This window comes from Chionomys nivalis, chromosome 24 (assembly GCF_950005125.1).
Source record: "Chionomys nivalis chromosome 24, mChiNiv1.1, whole genome shotgun sequence".
Taxonomy (NCBI): Eukaryota; Metazoa; Chordata; class Mammalia; order Rodentia; family Cricetidae; genus Chionomys; species Chionomys nivalis.
Window position 1 is genome coordinate 24,174,445 of NC_080109.1, and position 19,107 is coordinate 24,193,551.

Consider the following 19,107-nt stretch of genomic DNA (forward strand, 5'->3'; position numbering starts at 1 on the left):
TGTTTAAGTGAAGTGTGGTGGGCTCACACCTGTAAGAAATCACTGAGGAGGTTCAAGCTGGAGGATCAATCAGAGTCCATACTAGGGCAGGCGGTGGTGGTGCAGGACTTTAATCCCAGCACTCAGGAGGCAGAAGCAGACAGATCTCTGTGAGTTCAAGGCCAGCCTGGTCTCTAGAGCAAATTCCAGGACAGGCTCTAAAGCTAGAGAAACCCCTGTCTAAAAACAAAACAAACAAACAAAAAAACAGAGTACAGACTAGTCTTGGGTACAAACTGATTTTCAGAACAGTCAGTGAAACTCTGTCTACTGCAAAAAGTAAAAATCTCTTCAAGACATCACGGTGACCCATTTTGTCACCCGAGCACCTTATGAGGTCAAGGCCGTCCTTAGCTACACAGCAAATTTGAAAGTAAGGTGGTCTACTTGAGATGTCTTTTTTAAAAAAAGAAATCAGTTTAAGCTAAGACTCCGGGACTTCTTATTTGTATTTCAAAGGTCAATAGCTTAAAACCCTTAAACTAAAATCTATGAACTAGGAAACAAGTGACATCAACACTGAGAACATCACCGATATCTGCCAAACACCGAACCTTCTACTTGCAATGCCTCTGAACAGGATTAATTCTATTAATAATGCAATGACTATACCCAAAGATGAGAGCCAATACAATGGTGTTACACCATCTATAAACTCACACTAGCAATCAGCAATGTGAAATTTACTCAAATCAAATACTTTAAATTGGAAAGAAAGGAGATGAAAAAGCAAAGAGGCAGAAAAGTGGGGGGGACACCTCCATTTATTACAAATCCACTCACATTCTACATTAAGGAGGCAGTTAAAAACAAAACAGATGGCCTTGGTCTAACCTGCATTCCCACCAGGCTTGACCCAAGATGAAAGCTAGAAAAGTAACACCCAGAAAGCAATCCTATGGGGCTAGAGAGATAGTTCAGTGGTTAAGAGCAATGGCTGCTCTTACAGGGGACCCCGGTTCAATTCCCAGCACCCACATGGCAGTTCACAACTGTCTGTAACTGCAGTTCCAGGGGATCCGACACCCTCACATAGACATGAATGCAGACAAAACACCAAGGCACATTTTAAAAAAATGAAATAAAATCTACTTAAGAAAGAAAGAAAGCTTATTGATGCCCCATAGGATGGATTCTGAAGAACCATATCTTCTGTAGAACTCTAGCTTAACTGCTTGCCTCAATTTCTGGACATCTGAATTCTGGGACAATTTAAAACAAGTTATTATTTATGGTACTTCTGATTAATTTAAGAAGCAGGTATAAGTCAGTGGTATAGCAGCATACAGTCTTCCTCCGCTTGAACTACTGTTATGGCAGGCAATAGTCTGGAAGAATTATCAGCAAAAAGACAAATTTCAGTTCTTTTATTTTTTTTAATTTAATATTTTTATTTATTATGTATAGTGTCCTGCCTGCATGTGTGCCTGCAGGCCAGAAGAGGGCACCAGATCTCATTGTGAGCCACCATGTGGTTGCTGGGAATTGAACTCAGGACCTCTGGATGCACAGCCATTACTCTTAACCTCTGAGCCATCTCTCCAGCGCCCCCCCCCCAAATTTCAGTTCTTATTGTAAAACGTACATGGATGCAAAACAGTTCAAGAACTTCAAAAATCCAACTAGTTAAAAAAAAATCATTCCAAACAAAAAAAACAAATACAATTACAAAATTTTCTTGCTCTACACTTAACCAAATATTTTCCTCAACTCAAACTTCTATAACGTATGCCAATTTACCACACCCAGCAATGTCATTAATACCTTCTCCATGCATTCCAGACTCATTTCCCCACCCACCCCATTCCCCATCCTGTTCCACCTCTGGCTGAAAAGCCCAAGTGTGTATTTCCCCATGCTACTACAGGAAGTAAAACGAGGGAATTCCAGTTAAACCGAGGATGTCAAATTCCCAGACAGAATACCAAAAGTTATGTCCCATATTTGGCTAAAACATTACCAATGTATTTATAAACAGAAGATGAAACTGTACATTCAAAAGCTTTACGCTTATAAAAAACTAGATGATTAATTGGGTTTTTAAAGCCTATCTCAGTATTCTGTCCATTCATTCAAAGACCATCTAACAAGCCACCCAGTTTTGACTCCTCCAGTGGGTCTCTGGTACAATATGCTCAGAAAACTTTTGCAGAAAGATGGCTGCAGCTTGTCTGAGGTCACAGCAAAAGCAACCTAAGAGGGCAAGGTATCTTTCCCTACCAAAGTAAGCTTTTCTGCAAAAGGCTCCTCAGAGATAAAACCCTGGAGAATCCAACCCAGAGTCTCATGTACGCCTCTACTAAAGAGCTACACTCTGACCCAAATCAGTTTTCTAGGTGAGTCCTGAAATAATCCCAACAAGCTACAAACAAGTAAGCACAACACAACAGGACAGGTGACAAAGGGAAAGTATAGGTGACTTCATTTCAAATACCAGGGATGTACTCAGTTCAGTCTGCGCCAGGAGTGGTGGGGCAGTCTCATACCCTCTACTTGAGACCGAAACAGGAAGATCATGAGTTCCCAGCTAGTCTGGACTATACTGGGCCAACCCCAACTGCAGAGACAGTCCCTGTCTTAAAATGAAAATATAAAAGCACCTTAAGGCAGCATCACTGGATTACTGAAATAGAGCATTACGGAAGGGTTACTATGAGCAATGTTGTCAAAAACAATACAAAAGGCAAGAAGTTTCCAATCGTATCAAAATGTGCCCAATTATAGAAATTTTAATTTGATCAAATACTTCAGCAAAGAATTCCCAAAAGCAATAAACCAATGTTAAGCATTTTTAAATTAATAATTCTAACCAGAGGTGGTAACGTATGCCTATAACACAGCCTCAAGAGGCAGAAGCAAGAGAACTATGGCAAGCTAAAGCCAGTCTAACCTCACTGCAGGTCAAAGCTAACCAGGGCTACACTGCCTTAAGACCTTGTCTCTAAATAAACAAAAAAGAAAAGTATTCTACAGTAATCTGCAAGTTTTTGTAGCAATACAAATCTGAGATCTACAGAACTTACTCTATTTCACCAATTTCATCCCAAGAAAGTACTACACACACACACACCAATTACACATGAGTCTTTCACATTTGATATATTCAAATCTCATGACGGGTCACCAGGAAGAAAGCTAAAATCCTAATATGCTGACTGAAAGAGACCCAATTGATCACACATATTGGGGGAGAGGGCTGTAAGATGGTATATGGGTGGGGAGGGGCTTTTTTTTTTACATTCACTGCATGCAAATTTCATGAGGGCTTCTTTATCGACCTATTCAGAGAGTAAAATTTTCCATTAAATTTAGAGATTCAACCAGCTAGCGACCCAGTACACAAACAACCTCAGTAAGTGCTGCCAGTTTCCCTCTCTTTGGCATCCCTTCCCCTTCCTCCCCCTCCACCCTCTCAGGAATCAGGCCTGTAGAGAAAGCTCCCAGATGCACATGGGGGCAAGTGTAACTCTTGATGGAGTCTGATACTGAACTCTTACTTCTTTGACAGTCTTGATTCTCAAGTGAAGCCTTGTAGCAAGTGTTATAATACCACATCACCTCTGATAAAAAGTTACATTGACCGAGCACACACATCTCTCTTAATATTCTGTATACAATCCGACATTTAAGGCTATGGAATAGGGACTAAAACTTTTCTCAATCAAGAAAAAAACACACGTTTTGACCATTACTAACTCAAGAATCTGTCAAAATAAGGTCTCCAGTTAAACCATGTGCAAACCATTTCCTTTGACCTTGACTCCAAGCAACCAAACTGTCTCAAGTATTTGACACTTGTACAAATGTTTACAGGATTTCATCTTCAAGTTTTGAAGACACAATATTTATTTGTAAGTTCGGGAATTAAGTGTTGCTGTAATTTTTCTCCCCAAATTAGACTAGAAATCTTCTTACATGGATTGTGGAGATATGTAGTAGTGTTCTGTACCTCTTACCCTTGTCTCCCTACAAAGAGAAAAGATCCCGTGTGTGAAGATTTTTTACTCAGACAAGGATTTTTCCCTTGGCCATTTGCATGACAGGTTTCTAGTGTAAACCACTGATGGAGGAAACAACAGTTTTCCAGATTTAAAAATGGAAACAGAGGAAGGAGAGATGGCTCAGCAGTTAGGAGCACCAGCTGCTCTTGCAGAGGACTTCAGTTCAATTCCCAGCACACACGTGTTGGCACACGACCATCTGTAACTCCAGTCCCTGGGGTCCAATGCCCGCCTCTGTTCTCTGTAGGTACTGCACACATGCAAGTAGTCAAAACCACATCAAATTAAGGGGGGAGGGTAGTTTTAAAAGAGAAACAGAGAAAAGGAAGAGAAATAAAGAAAGAGGAAAAACTCTGAGCCTCTGGGCTTCAGCTAACTCTCCTGAACTTGGGGCCCACTGAAAAGATAACCCTTATCTTCCCACATAATTTAAACTAGTGTCCCTACCCTCCCTCCCTCCCTTATCTTACTTCCTTAGGCTCCTCCCCTGCTTAAGATCTGAATTTGACTTGTTGGGTATCACCCGCTTTCTATAGCAGCTACAATTGGTAGCCACTATGAGATTAGATATCAGGGTCATTTAATTCCTTCTCAAAGTTTTAACTGAGAAACACAATTATGAAGGTACTTCACAAAGTCAAGTTGGTACTTTTAACAATTTAAGGACGGGAAGAAACATGCCTGTAAACAGAAAAATATTTTTTCTCAAATCCAATATTTATAAAGTTCCTGGTCTAATACAAGTAAAGATTCACAAAACCAAGACCTATTTTCCAGATTTGGGAGGAACAAACAGCAATGGAGAAACCCACGTAGTCAGGAAATCTCTTCATTTTTTACACTAAAAGCAGACTCCTCCCTTCTTCCCACTCTTCCCCTAACCATAGCTTCTCTTTAACCAGATGAAGATGGGCAGTTTCTCCATGGCTGTTAAGGTCCTAGATATGTCATTAGGATGACTTCTTAACTCATGCCACAAATGGCACACTGTAATTAAGACAAATATCACACATCAAGGTAGAGTTTTGGTTCCCAGAGATTGAAAATCACTGACACTAAATCTCAGTGAGAAAGGGGCAACCTCAAGGTTTCCATGGGCAGCCAAGTTGGGCTTCCTGCACACTGCAGCAATTCTCAGGGGTGTTGTGTTGTATACCTAGACAATACGGCAGAGGTACCATTCTCTACAAATGCAGAGGTGTTTTCATCCCAACTATTAAAGAACGCACCTAAAGATGTCGGAAGTGACAGGGATCTTAGAAGAAAAGATTCCCCTCCCCCCAGATGTACAAGCTGATTTCTACCCCTCCTCCATGAGGCAGATAATACCCTATACTTTTCCTATTGCAAATTACAGTCAAGAGGAGACACAAATTAAAGGTCGAAGACATTTGACAGTATCTCTCTACTTACCAAATGAAGGGGATGCGGTGGGGGAATTGGGTTGAAATTCAGAACTGCACTAAATTTAAAAACGTAAGTATCATTTCAAAATTTTTAAATCAGTTGATTCCCTTAGCCTAGTATAATAAACCATCATACAAGTGCGGCAACTAGTGTGTTCTAAAAACTATTTTCTCCATGGAACATACACATAAAAACCTCCCAACAGTGGGCTCTTCAGTTTGTGTTTAACTATCTCCCATCCCCCAACAGGATATCTTTCATATAAAATACTTCCTAGTACTGCTGTAAGCACACTACTAAAGCAACTTCGTTGTATCTAAAATGGCTCCTCAGCTTTAATAAATTTTTATGTATGAACCTTTTGTTATGCCATAATAAAGTTGTACAGCAGCCAAGCCTGATGGTACACTGTTATATGTAACACCAGATACTGAGGTTAGAGGGTCTTAAGTTCAATGCCAGCCTGGGCCACCAAGTGAGACCACCCCCTGCCACCTCCCCCCCCCCAAAAAAAAAGCTAGAATGCCTGTCCAGCAAGAACGAGTCCTGGGTTCACTTCATAACGAGGAAGATCAGTGCTGCACGAACTATTTGGTTCATCACACACTAGTCAGGCGTACTCTGGTGTTCTCAACATATTTAATCTAGTCAACTGGCATTGTTTTGGGGTTCAGATTTAGTTTGAGAGGCTGGAGAGAGGGCTCAGTGGTGAAGCGCACGGGTTCTTGTGGAGGACCACAGTGCAGTTCCCAGAGGTGATGCCGTCGTCACCTCTTCAGGCAGTAGGCACGTGCACAATGTACACATGTACATGCAGGCAAAATACTCAGGCATAAATAAACTAAATAAATCTAGAACCAAAACCAACCACCAAACAAAACCACGAGGGTTAGAAGCGCGACTAAAGGGGTTTAGAAGCAAAAGATAGAAGAAACATTACCACACCAGGGAGTTCCCTTTGCCTAGCCCAATATAATGCATATATCAAGATACAGTGTACAAAGCATGAAGTCCAGCAGTATCTCTGTCTGCGGCTCCTCTTTCAGCAACTGGAGACCTCAAACAATTCCAACTTTCTAAAATTTAAAATGAAATTTCTGAAATTTAAATCAAAATGCCAGCCAGGCCGTGGTGGCATACGCCTTTAATCCCAACACTTGGTCTATATAGTTCCAGGTCAGGCTCCAAAGCTACAGAGAAACCCAGTGTCAAAATATAAACAAAAAATACAATGCCTTATTTTCAGTACTCAAATGTTTGCTACTTACCAAGACTAAAATTCACGCCCCCTAAACAGTTGCACCATTCCCACTATCTGCAACAAAATCAAAACCATAGAACAGAAGATGACTCAGTGGGTGAAAGTGCTTGCCATGAAGCCTAACAGTCTGAGTTCCATCCCCAGAAGCACTGTGGGTTCTTGAACATTCCGACTACAGAGAGCTAGTGTGCACAACCCACATTTACATACACATTTCCTATGCACACCGTTCGGGTGAATGCAGATGGTAAAAAAAAAAAAAAAAAGCTTTAGCACAGTGGGGGGGGTGCATGCCCTTAATCCCAGCAGGCAGGGCAGAGACAGGCGATCTCTGAGTTCAAGGCCAGCTGGCCTACAGAACAAGTTCCAGGATAGTCAGGGCTATAGAGAAACCCTATCTTGAAAACCAATAAAACCAAAGGTTATGAATCCTATAATAATAGTTCATAATAAAAAGCCGCCTGGAAAAACTTCTAAATAATTTTAAAAATTATAATTATGTTTAAACAAATCAAAGAAGATATGAATATACTGTAAGAGAATAAAAAAAAGGATAAGTGAAATAAGAAAAGCAACTTAAAATAAAAATACAGCTAGAATTGCTGATGAAAACCCACATTGAATTAATGCTGAAAATTGAAAACAGTTGAAAACAAAATTTCAGGAGACTTGCCAACAAAAGGGATCATGTGGAAAACAAAGGTGGAGCCAGGAAATAAAGGAGAGCAACTGGATCCCTCAATAAAAGTCAATGAGAAATGTAAAACATAATTTGAAACGCTAAGGAGAGACCATGGGAAAGCTTTGGGATAGCGTGGAAACACTTAACCATCAAATTAAAGAATAGAAACAGTTCAGTAAATCATAAAAGAAAATTTCCCAACTCTAGAGGAAGAGATGCCCATCCAGGTACACCAAATGGACAGAACCTGAAAAGAAACTCCTAGACGTAACCAAAACACTTGAAGCACAGAATAAAGAATGGGTACTAACAAAGGCAGGCCCGTTGGGCTGACACCTGGTTAGCTAACACAAGCTTCTAAAGTCAGCAAGGCTGGGAAAAACGTATTCCAAGCTCTGAATGATCCCCAGCAATAACTATCTGTTATAATACTCAGCAAAACTGTTAAAATTGAAAGAAAAAATAAAACTTTCCATGAAGAAATGGCTAAAGGAATTTGTGACCACTAAGCCAGCTCTCCAGGGGATACTTAGGTCTGAAGAGGCCAAACATACCCAAGAATTCACAGGGAACAGACAATGCCAGGACACTTAAAAGAGGTCTCAGAAAACACCACAAAACCATCAACATAACAGGAGTTAATACACATCTGTCAATAATAATTCTTGGTATTAATTGTTCCAACTCCCCAGTAAAAGATACAGACTAGATCAGATTAGAAAATGGGCCATATTTGTATGTGTGTGTGTGTGTATGTATATGTATGTGTACATATACATGTATATATATTTCAAGCAAACAACTAAAAAGAAAAGGCAAGCAATTATTTTATGAAAACAAAACTAATCAGAAGTGATAAGGGAGGTCACTTCATAGTCTCCGAAGGAACAATCTGCCAAAGATACAATTCTAGACACATATGAACCAAACACCTCCATACTCCATAAAACACAGGACTTATCTAAAACTACAGATTAAACTTCAACACTGTAACTGTGGGTGACTTCAATATCCCATTCATACCAATAAAAAGGTTTTCTAGACAAAAACTAAACCAAGAAACATTAAGTAACACCATGTAGCAAATGGACCTAACGGACATCTACAGAACATTCCACCAAAAATTAACGAATAATATGATTTTTCTGAATGAGAAATGTCCCTGTGTTTAAACACTTGGTCCCTGTGATGATCTGAATGAGAATGGACTCCACAGGCTCATTTATTTCACTGGGAGTAAAACTGGAAAGTTTAGAAGGGTTAGGAAAGTATAGCCTTGTTGGAGTAAGAATACTGTCACTGTAGCTGGGCTTAGGTTTCAGAAGCCCATGCCAGGTCCAGTGTCTGTCTCTCGGTGACTAAGACAGTTCCTCAGCTGGAGGTCTGGGAGGTTATGGGACCTTTAGGAGGCAGGAGCTTTCTGGAGGAATGATGTCACCAGGGGTGTGCTTTGAAGGTTCATGCTTTACCCCGCCTCCTGCTCTCTCTTCCTGTCTGTAGATGAAAAATGTCATCAAGCAGCTTCCTGCTTGGTCCTGAAACACTAGGTTTTCCCAAATGGCTGTCTTTCCTTTCCTGCCATGATCAACTTTACCCTCCCATCATTGTAGGCCAAAGCAAGTCAACTGAGAGCAGACAAGGCAGGGACTCAAGACAAGAACCTGGAGGAAGGAACTGAAACAAAGACAATGAAGACATGCTGCACCCACAGTGGGCAGGACCTTCCCACATCAAATATTAACAAGAAAATACACCTACCAACTTGCTTATAAGTCAATCTGATGGAGGCATTTTCTCAGTTAAGGTTCCTTCTTGGAGGATGACCCCAGTTTGTATCATGTTGATAAAAAACAGACCAAAATAAAACCATTCCTTCCTTCATTCCCCTTTGCCATATTTCCACAGCAACAGAAACGTAACCATTATGAATACATATTCTTCTCTGCAGCCCATGAAGCGTCCTTCAAAATCAATCACATGAGGACATAAAGCAACTCTAAAAAGCACAGGAACAACCAGGCGGAGGTAGCGGACGTCTTTAATCCCAGCGCTTGGAAGGCAGAGGCAGGTGGATGGATCTCTGGGAGTTCAAGGCCAGCCTGATCTACAAAGTGAGTCCCAGGACAGAGGTACTCAGAGAAACCCTGTGTGCATGTTGGGGGGAGGGAGGAAATAAGTACAGAGAATCAAAGAAATGAACTGAGTGTCTGAAAAGATATAGAAGATTAGGAAATCTTTAGCCTAACTACTCAAAATTCAAAAAGACCAAAATTAATACAATTACAGGTGAAAATGGATACACTATAAAAGATACTGAGAAAGTTCAGAAAATCCTAAGGACGAACCTAAAACTTACATTACACTAATCTGAAATTTTAAAAGAAATGAAGTAACTTAAACAGACTCCTGTAGTCAGACTAGTAGGATTAACAGGAAAACTGCTACTCTGCCTAAAGCAATCTACTGATTCCAAATTTCAGAACGACTTTCACAAAAAAAAAAAAGAAAAGAAAAAATAATCTCAAAATCATATAGCAAAAACTTTCCTTAGTGATAAAAACATGGAAGTGCGATTTCCAGCAATAATACAGAGCTACAGTAATAAACAGCAGGGTACTGGCACAAAGACAGGCAGACACACTGACCAGAACAGAACGCTCCTACAGCCAACTGATTTTTGATAAAAAAAAGTCAAAAGTACATTCAGAAAACTGGACAGCTAAATGTAGAGAATGAAGCTGGAGTCTCACCTCTTGGCCCACTCAAAGCTCAACTCCCAAAGATCAAGGCCTTCAAAATAAGACTGCATCCGTGAACTTAAGAGAGGAGGGTAGGGACTATATGTTTCCATTTACAGGCCCGGGAAAGACTTTCTGAACAAGACTCCCAGAAGTGTAGGCATTAAGATCAAAAATTAATAAACAGAATCTCATGATCTAAAAAGATTCTGTACAGCAAAGGACACCATCATTCTAGAAGAGGCAACCCAAGAAATGGTGGTGTGGGGGGAGTTAACAGCTATAAAACTAACAGTGGGTCAGTGTTTAGAATATACAAAGAACCCAAAAGACAAACAACAAAAACCCAACCAAACAATACCCCCCCAAAAAAAATCATAAACACAAAAGCTAACAAAACACAATTAAAAACTGGGGCATGGAACTAAACAGAGTTCTCAAAAGAAGAAATACAGATGGCTGAGAAATAGTTTTTCAAACTGTACAACACCCTTAGCCATCAGGGAATGCAAATTAAAACTACTTTTAGAGATTTTTCTTACTCCAATCAAATAACTAAAATGAAAAATATAAACGTTAGCATGCATATTAATTATAAACGTTAACATATTGACTATAAACATTAGCATGCATAATGACAATGTGTACTACAGCTGGGTGTTATGGTGCATAGCTTTAATCGCAGCACTTGGGAGGCAGACGAAGGTGGAATTTATGAGTTGGAAGCCATCCTGGTCTACACAGTTCCAGGTCAGTCAGGGATATATAGTGAGACACTGTCTTAAAAAGGAAAATGGATTACAAACTGGAACATGAACCGTGGCCATGTGTGTAGTGCTTCCTCAGAAAGCTAGAAATGGAGCTACCACATCTTATCTTGCTTTCTCAGTTTTGGCCTTATTCTCCAGCAGTCTATAGCCTACTAGAGGCATTTGCTGTTCTATTTACAATGCCTAGGAAACAAAAACAGCCAGAATATCCATAAATAATAAATGATGCAAATTCACCACTGATAAATGATGCAAACACACAATGAAATATCATTCAGCTATAAATAAAAATTAAATTATGAAATTCACAGGTAAATGGATGGACCTGGAAATAATCATTTTGAGAGAAGTAACCTAGACACAGAAAGACAAACACTGAATGTTCTCTTTCATATGTGATGCCTAGTTGTGAATCTTTAGATATGTGCGTTTAAATTGGAAATTAAGGAAATCAGGAAACTAGCCAGGGGTCATGGAGGACTTCAAGAGAAGGGAACAGAACTTAGATACATGAAGGCAGAAAGGGAACTAATGGGAGGAATAAATGAGATGGGGGTGGGAGGGCAAGGAGAGGAGGGAGCATGAGGAAGGATAATTAACAGCAAAGACATCTGAAAAAAGTCATACAGAAACTATTATAGATGTTTCCTAACACACACACACAAGGCATTTAAATGATATTACCACCCTGTAACAGGGGAGGGTGGCACAATGCTTTTTCTAGACCCCACAGGCTATCAAGTAAGAAACCCAGATATGGACTCCCTCATCTCAAATTGTTGGCCAGCAGGGTACCATAAATTCTCCTCCACTCAAACAAAGGACTATAGCTACTCCCACTGCTCTTAATTACCACCAAGAACTTGACAGTAAGACGCTGTTGCCAAAGATACTACAAGTCTAAGTCAAAGGGTGCAGCCTTCATAGGGCTGGAAGGGTCTATGCACACTATTAGAGGAGAAAAGTCATCCACATTCACACCCAGCTGCGAATCCAGAAAGCTAAAGCAATGGTTACCCTAGCAAGATCAGGCCCACTGGTGCGGTAATGGCATGAATGGTACAGGAGTAACCAACCACTTTCTAACTGGATTTAAAGCTCACTTCTCAAAATGAAACTCATGCCTGGTACTATATTACTGGGCCAAACCCCACGGCTGGCTAGGCTTTGAACTCTAGGAGAGAATCCAGAATTATTATGCTAAATGAGCATACTGATAAACTGTCCCCTAAAGTTATCTTAATAGCTATAGATTAGTTCATTTCTCCACACTCACCACAGTAGCCTCTTTTAGTAGTAGATTGCAAAGAGCCACAACTATTCAATGTACAGAGAATAAGACTCTGAAATGCTTAGCTCTAAATGGGACCTCTAAATCCCATCACCACCAACACCTCCAAGACTCAAGAGACATCTTAGAAGAGGGGGCAGATTTGAAGAGCCACGGGTAACAGCCATCTACAGCAAAACAGTATTTATTGGGCAAGACAGGGCACACATGAACTCACAGTGGCTAGGACTACAAGGCTAAGACCTGAACAAGGTCAAGACAACCAAAGCCACAGCATGGCTGTGGGAGTGGCTCCTAAGTTTCCCCTCTTAGCTAAGGAGCTACCGACAGCTGATGGCAACAGGGGAAGGAGTCCTCAGAAGCTACCCACGCTCTAGTACATAGTCCTCCACCCATGCACATACAGACATCATTAAGTAGTCTCAGTGATTTAACACCACAGCACATGAAGCTAGCTAGGAGGGTAAAAGTGTTGGGGACAATGAGGAAGAGCTGGAGGAGAGGGAATAGAAGGCAGATTTGATCAAAACATATGCACGTATGAAAAATCCTTAAACAACAAACATGGAAGATCCTTCCTGCTGAGAAAAAGGTCATAGGTGAAGTGTAATAATAATGTTCTATTTTTCAGATTTGGCATCTATTTTCTATTGTGGAGACTTGCGGGGGGGGCTTGCTATGAAGCTTGGGTCAAATTCAGTCCTCTTGCTATGGTGTCCCACGTGGGAATACCACACAGGACTCAAATCTCTAAAATATGTTTTAGCATTTAACAGCTAACACACATACACACACACGCACACACACACATACACACGCACGCACACACACTTAGCTTCACTGTCTCCTAACACGCCCCCATTCTCTTCATCTTCCCAGGTAGCCAGCATATTGCAAGTCTGAGGGTTTTGTCTGAGTATAAAAACGGTTTTAAGGTAACAATGTCAATGACCACAAAAAGAAAAAGCACCAGACACTAGAAATAGGAGCTGGGTAGGTGGGTCAAAGGTTAAGAGCAATCGCCACTTTTGTAGAGGACCAGGGTCTGTGACCAGTTCCTACATCATGGCTCACAACCACCTGTAACTCCAGTGTATCCAATACCTCTTCTGACTTCCATGGATGTCTATACATGGTGCACACATAGACACAATGAAATAGGAAAAGTACCATAAAGTCCTCTCCTCCGTCTCAGAAAGAAGGGCTCTCTTAAGCCATAGGTATGTGTGCACAATACAATAGCCACCCTCCAGTCAGACACTCACCTATAGACCAAAAGACTAAACTTCAGACTAAAGACAAATCTGAAGATATTAAGAAAATATATATCACTTTATTAATTTAATGAAATTTCACTCAAAATTAACAAGTAGTGAGCTATTTCACTATCTTAAATGTTAAAGTCAAGTAATTTTGTTGTTGCTGAAGCAGTGTCTCAGATACCCCAGGGGAGCTATCTAGCCAAGAATGACCTTGAACTTCGTATTCTCCTGCCTCCACTTCCCGAATGTTACCATTAATGCTGTGAGCACCAGCACACACCTGCTGCACACAGGAATAAACCAAGGCTTTCCCGCACGCTGGGCAAGCACACTGCCATCTGAGCCCCCAGCCCTAAAGCATGTTTTAAGTGTTCCATCAAAACAACAAGAGTCAACTCAAAACTGCCACCTTAAAAAAAAGAAGTCTATGCAAGGAAACAGGGAAACAGGTCGTGGAAATGAAGTTTCATTGTTTACAAATACTGTGCTATTTAAAAGACTCCGGGTTTTCCAAGTGTTAAGTTCCACTCGTGTGTTACTTATGACAGTTCTAGTCGTTAAAAAGATAAAAATGCTGGGGGAGAGGGCCCTGGAAGTGCTTGCCACGCCAGCCTGAGGCTGACCCCCTGGAGCTCATTTCAAGCCAAGTTCCTAACCAGCACAGGAAGGGACCCTATTGAGACCCGTGGTAGGGACAGAGGAAGACCTCCCATTCCAGGCATACCAGCTGACAAATGTGTGCTCGCATACACAGCGAAAGACAGATGTTACTTACACACCATGTCCACAAACAGGAAAAGTATAAGCTCAATGCTTGACTAAACAGTAAAAGGTTTTTTCTTTCATTTTCTTTGACTCAGGTGGCCCAGAGTGCACTATGGAGCTAGGGATGATTTTTAACTTATGATCTCTTATCTCCAATTTCTGAATGCAATAGTATTGGGCATGTTTCACTATGCCCGGCTTTAAATTTATAATTTACTCTCCAAAAATGTCTGACCTGTATATACAAATATGCACCATTTCCCTGTTTACCTGGGGACTACAGACAAGCGCTAGAAAAATAGCCTGTACCACCACACCCTGTTTCCACAGTGCTAGGGAGTGAACCCAGAATCTCCTGCATGCTAGGAAACCATTCTACCAACTGAACTATGTCCTGATTTCTAAAAGTAATGTTTGGACACTAACAGCTTTCCAGTTATTCTGTCCTTTGTAAAAGACTTTCAAATTCTCAGGGAAGTCCCAGGAAGTGGGTCACAAAGCACAGTTTAATTAACGATTCGGCCAATTCTCAACAGTTAATCAGAGGAAATACTCTGCTCCAGAGCTGCTTCTCCATGGCACTATAACAGTTAAGTTTTGCTTCATTTGCATCTTAGAATCGGATTTTAAGTCATAATATAATTTCTTTTTAATGAATTTTCAGGGTTATCTTTCAGATCTGAGAGTGAAACTTGGTTTTAACAAGTATCACAACCGAATCTTATGAAAGCTTTAACCAAAAGACTCGTTCTGAGTTACAACGGTTCAGGTTTCCTCTTAAAATACCCCTTTACTAAGACTGAAAACACACTGGTCACAGTTTAGGGCACACCGACAGACTTCTTACAGTCAAGATCTACTCCTTGGAAAATGTGGTGACTAGCTCCTCCACCCCCAAACTTGCCAGTTGCTCAAGCAACAGTGGCTAGACCCCCACTTCTGAAGAACCCTTCACGCTTAAGAAGTTTCTTAGCTCCAATGAGAAAAAAAAAATTAAAAACACATAAATAATTACACTTGAATTATTAAGAAATCAAAAGGATGAAAATAAAATAGATTTAAAAATATGACCCAGAACTCTATTTTTCTAAGAACTAATTTTTAAAATTAAGGTATAGTTCTAGTTGAAGAGTATCTTCACAAAGCCATTTGATAGGCAAACTAAAACTGACTTTATCTTAAAAGGCACTCAAACAAACTGAAGAAGGCTGTATCTCTTTCCAAAAACTTAAGTACACACTGTACTTCAGGTGTCCAAAGGGTTTTAGGCTTTGTTGTTGTTGTTGCTTTGTTTTAATGACAAATGTTTCATTTAACAGCTGAAGTTCCAGATTATTAAAGCAGTCAAAAACTTAAGTCAAATGTTAAGTCAAATTGGATTTTATAGAGAACCTCTATTTTTGTGAATTACAATATGAGAAATTGGTATTTTACTTTTTGGAACACTTGGAATATTGCATGTCAGACATAGTATATACCTTTAAAACATAGTGGGGCAAAAATAAAACTACCCTGGCTCTTTCTCTTAAGAACTTTCCTAAGATGTGAGTAACTTGACCTTTTAGATCAAGGGATGTGCGTGAAACCACCTTGCTGTAACAATCTCTGCTAGGCTGTACAGTCAAGACCAGGAAGGAGAAAAGCTAAACGCTGCTGCATTCAACTGAAGAATCTTAAGATCTGTGTTCCACCTGTGCCGCCGCCGAGACCCTGTCAGCCAGGGGTGACCACCGCGAGAGTGACCCCGGTGCAACATCTCAATTCTCTCCTCCAAAAGGCCCCAGGCCCTTACATCACCCACCACCACCAGGTAGGGACTTCGCAGTTCCAACTCCTGAGTCCTCTCCCAGCCACCTTCACAAAGGTAAACAAGGACCACGAGCACCTAAATCTACAATCTGCAACCTTCCTTCGAGGCAGACGGTCTTTGGCGAGCACCCCACTTAAGACTTTGACCAAATACTTACTCAAAGCTCCCACTTGCCCCTCGTGGGTCGCTCCATGCTTTACGGTTAGAGAAAGCACTCACAAACACCCATGCAGAATCTAGTCACGCGTAGCAGCTTCGGCGCTTCCAATTAAAAACGCCCCTCCCCAAGCAAGACCAACTGTGGAAGCACTTCCCCGAGTGCTAGTGTGGCCTCCCAGGCTGGAGGCACTGGCCCTTTAAAGGCCCTAGCTTCCTGTGCACGCGGTCCCTCCCTCCCCGCCGCCTCCCGCCCCGGCCAAGGGTCACACTTGAACTTTAGGTTGCCCAGAGCCTAAAAGCCGTGGCCGCCCACTCGCACGGGTCCGACACCCTACCCTGTGAGTGGGCACGCTCGACCACCTGCTCAGGCCACTTTGGATAAAAACCAAATCTGCTCCGGCCTCGGGAACCTTCGGCTGCTGCGGGCCTGCACCGAGCTCTGCCAGCCGCGCGTATTTTAGCCAGTCCACCGGCAGCCGGAGCCCCGAAGGGTGCGTGTGCGGCAAGCGGGATGTCGCCAGGACTCCAGCTCAGACCTCAGTTGGCGGGTCCGGGGGAACCTTGACCGCCAAAAGCTGGGAGAGTGGGTGCGCGTGTGGGCGGGGAGCAGCCGCCCGAAGCCTCGCAGGTCCGGGGTGGCAAGTGGGGAGCCCTTCGATGTGACCCCCTCGCTCCGACAGCTAGCTAACTTTCACGCCTGCTCTGGCGTTGCACTTAGTGCCCAAACAAGCCCTTTCCGGGTCCCACTTCGAACTCCCTCGCGTGCACCCGGTCCAAAGCTCCAGATCTCGGTGGAGCCCCCGGCACACCTGCCATTTCACACCCGCTCTCCCCGCGCACGCCCTGCCATTTCCGGGACCCGCAAACCCACACCGCCGATTCTCCCGCCCGCCCCACCACGTCCCCCAGGGCCACCCCGAGAGGCCGCTCACCTTCCAGCCGGCCGAGCTGTTGCTGTCGCCCTTATCCTTGAAGTAGGGCACGCTCTTCACCATCCACTCGTAGATCTGCGACAGGGTGAGCCTCTTCTCGGCCGAGCTCTCGATGGCCTTGGTGATGAGGTCGGCGTACGACAGGTTGCCCCACGCGTTGCGACGCGACGAACTGCTCTTGCGCGGCTGTCCCGCGAGTGGCCCGGCGGCGGCGGGGGGCACGGGTGGGGGCTGCGCCAGCGGCCCGGTCGGCGGGGGTTGCTGCGGCGGCGCCGGGTGCACGCAGCCCGCCTCGGGGCCCTGGAAGTCCCCGCACAGGCCCCTGCTGGCAGCAGCCGCGGCCGCCACAGCCACGCAGCCGGGCGCCCGCGCGAAGTCCTCACTCTCCTCCAGCAGGCTCAGGTTGCTCATGAAGTCGGTGCTGACAGCGGACGCCGAGGCCAGGGTCGCCGTGGCATCGGGGTTGGTGGCCGCGCCGCCCGACGGCGCCGGGCTGGAGGTGGTCGAGTTGGACTGGTTAAACTCCGGCCTGGGCAGCGGCCAGGTGCAGGAGCGCTGCCGAGGCAGCGGCTCGAAGTCCGGGTCGGTCTCCACCACCTGGGGCGCTTCGGCCATGGTGACCCCCGCCCCTCCCCCACCAGCAGAAAGGACCGGGAGCCGCGGCCACCGGGCGCGCGGAGCGGGGCGACCGGAGAGTCGCTCCGAGATTGGGGGCCGCGGTCAGCGGACGCACGCCGGAGCGAGGCGCGGCGCGGCGGACGGACGCGCCCAGAACTTAACTTCGCTGCTGGGCCACCGCGGGTCCAAGATCCTCCGAGTTCGTGGCTTGTTCGGGACACGGACCAGGCCGCGGGGCCCGGCAGCTCGGGCGCCACGCTCCTGCTGACAGGGCCGCGGACGCAAGAGCAGACGGGCGGACGCCGCGGGCCGCTTGCTCCTTCTCCCCGCGGCCGCGCGACAGCGGCGCTGCTGCCTGTTGAATGTGGCGGTGGCAGGGACTGCAGCGACTCCGCAGCCTCCCGACTTACGGGATCTGCAGAGGCTCCCCGCCCGCGGCGGCGCGCGCGCCGACCCGCCCCTGACTGACAGCCAGCGCAGCCAATGGACGCGCCACGTCTCCGCCCAGCTAGCCAATAAGCGCGGGCCTGGGCGGGCGCTGCTCTCCCTCGGGAGGCGGCAGTAGGTTGGTGGGGGGTAGTGGGGTGTTTTTCTTTCTCACACACTTTTTTTTTTTCAATCTCCGTTATTATTTTTCTGTAATTTTCAAGTGTTTCTGAGTCTCTCGCCTCTCAGAGTTCGGATTGTTCAGAGGCAAACCAGCGAGGAGGCGGCGACCATACTTTTGTTTACTACAGAGTGCAAACGAGTACTCCTCGGAGCCCAAACCCCGACTCGAGGGGTGGCGCGGGGCCGCTGCGCGCTCCCGGACGCGACGTGGGCGGCGGGGCGCCTCGTGGATTCCACTAAGCCCGCTCCGCCCACGCGTCTTCGCGGAGCTCCGGGGAAGTCGGTGGGGTTTGTTTTGGAGGAATGTTTTCTTAAGCTGGCATCTGTCCGGGCCGCCCCAGAAGATCCTACAGTGGAGACCAGAGGCTCTGCGGCTCCCTGTCCCCCCCCCCCCTTCCCGCGTTACCCTTGCACACCTGCGAGCTGAGACGCTGCGGTTCGGTCCAGCCCCCAGCTGCCAGTCATCCTGAACCCAGAAGAGGTGCGGCTCGGGGGAGAAGACACTACGTTTGCACAGACACACAGATCCAGTAGCGCCTCGGATCTGAAGTCTTCTGTGGGAACCGCTTTCCTGCCGCGGGAATCTCACTGTCCCCCTGAGAACCGGAGTGGTGGCCAAAGGGTCAGGAGAGCGTTTAGAAACAACCTTGGCACTTTATTACCCATAAATTCAACTGGTTGCTTAGTTCTTTTTATTTAGAATGGAAGCGATAGGGTGTTGAGTGAAATCGAAAAAGGAGATCAGACCCAAGAGTTGGGGCAC

At 44.5% G+C, this 19,107-nt stretch overlaps 1 protein-coding gene across 1 annotated transcript in view; it reads right to left on the bottom strand.

Moving 5' to 3' along the window:
- Foxo1 (forkhead box O1) overlaps positions 1-18,142 on the bottom strand; it is an 82,498-nt gene extending 64,356 nt beyond the window's left edge. Inside the window, exon 1 of the mRNA XM_057757025.1 lies at positions 17,118-18,142. Coding sequence (XP_057613008.1) covers positions 17,118-17,732 — 615 coding nt within the window. The 5' untranslated portion in view covers positions 17,733-18,142. The remainder of the gene's footprint in view (positions 1-17,117) is intronic.
- Between the last annotated feature and the right edge of the window lie 965 nt (positions 18,143-19,107).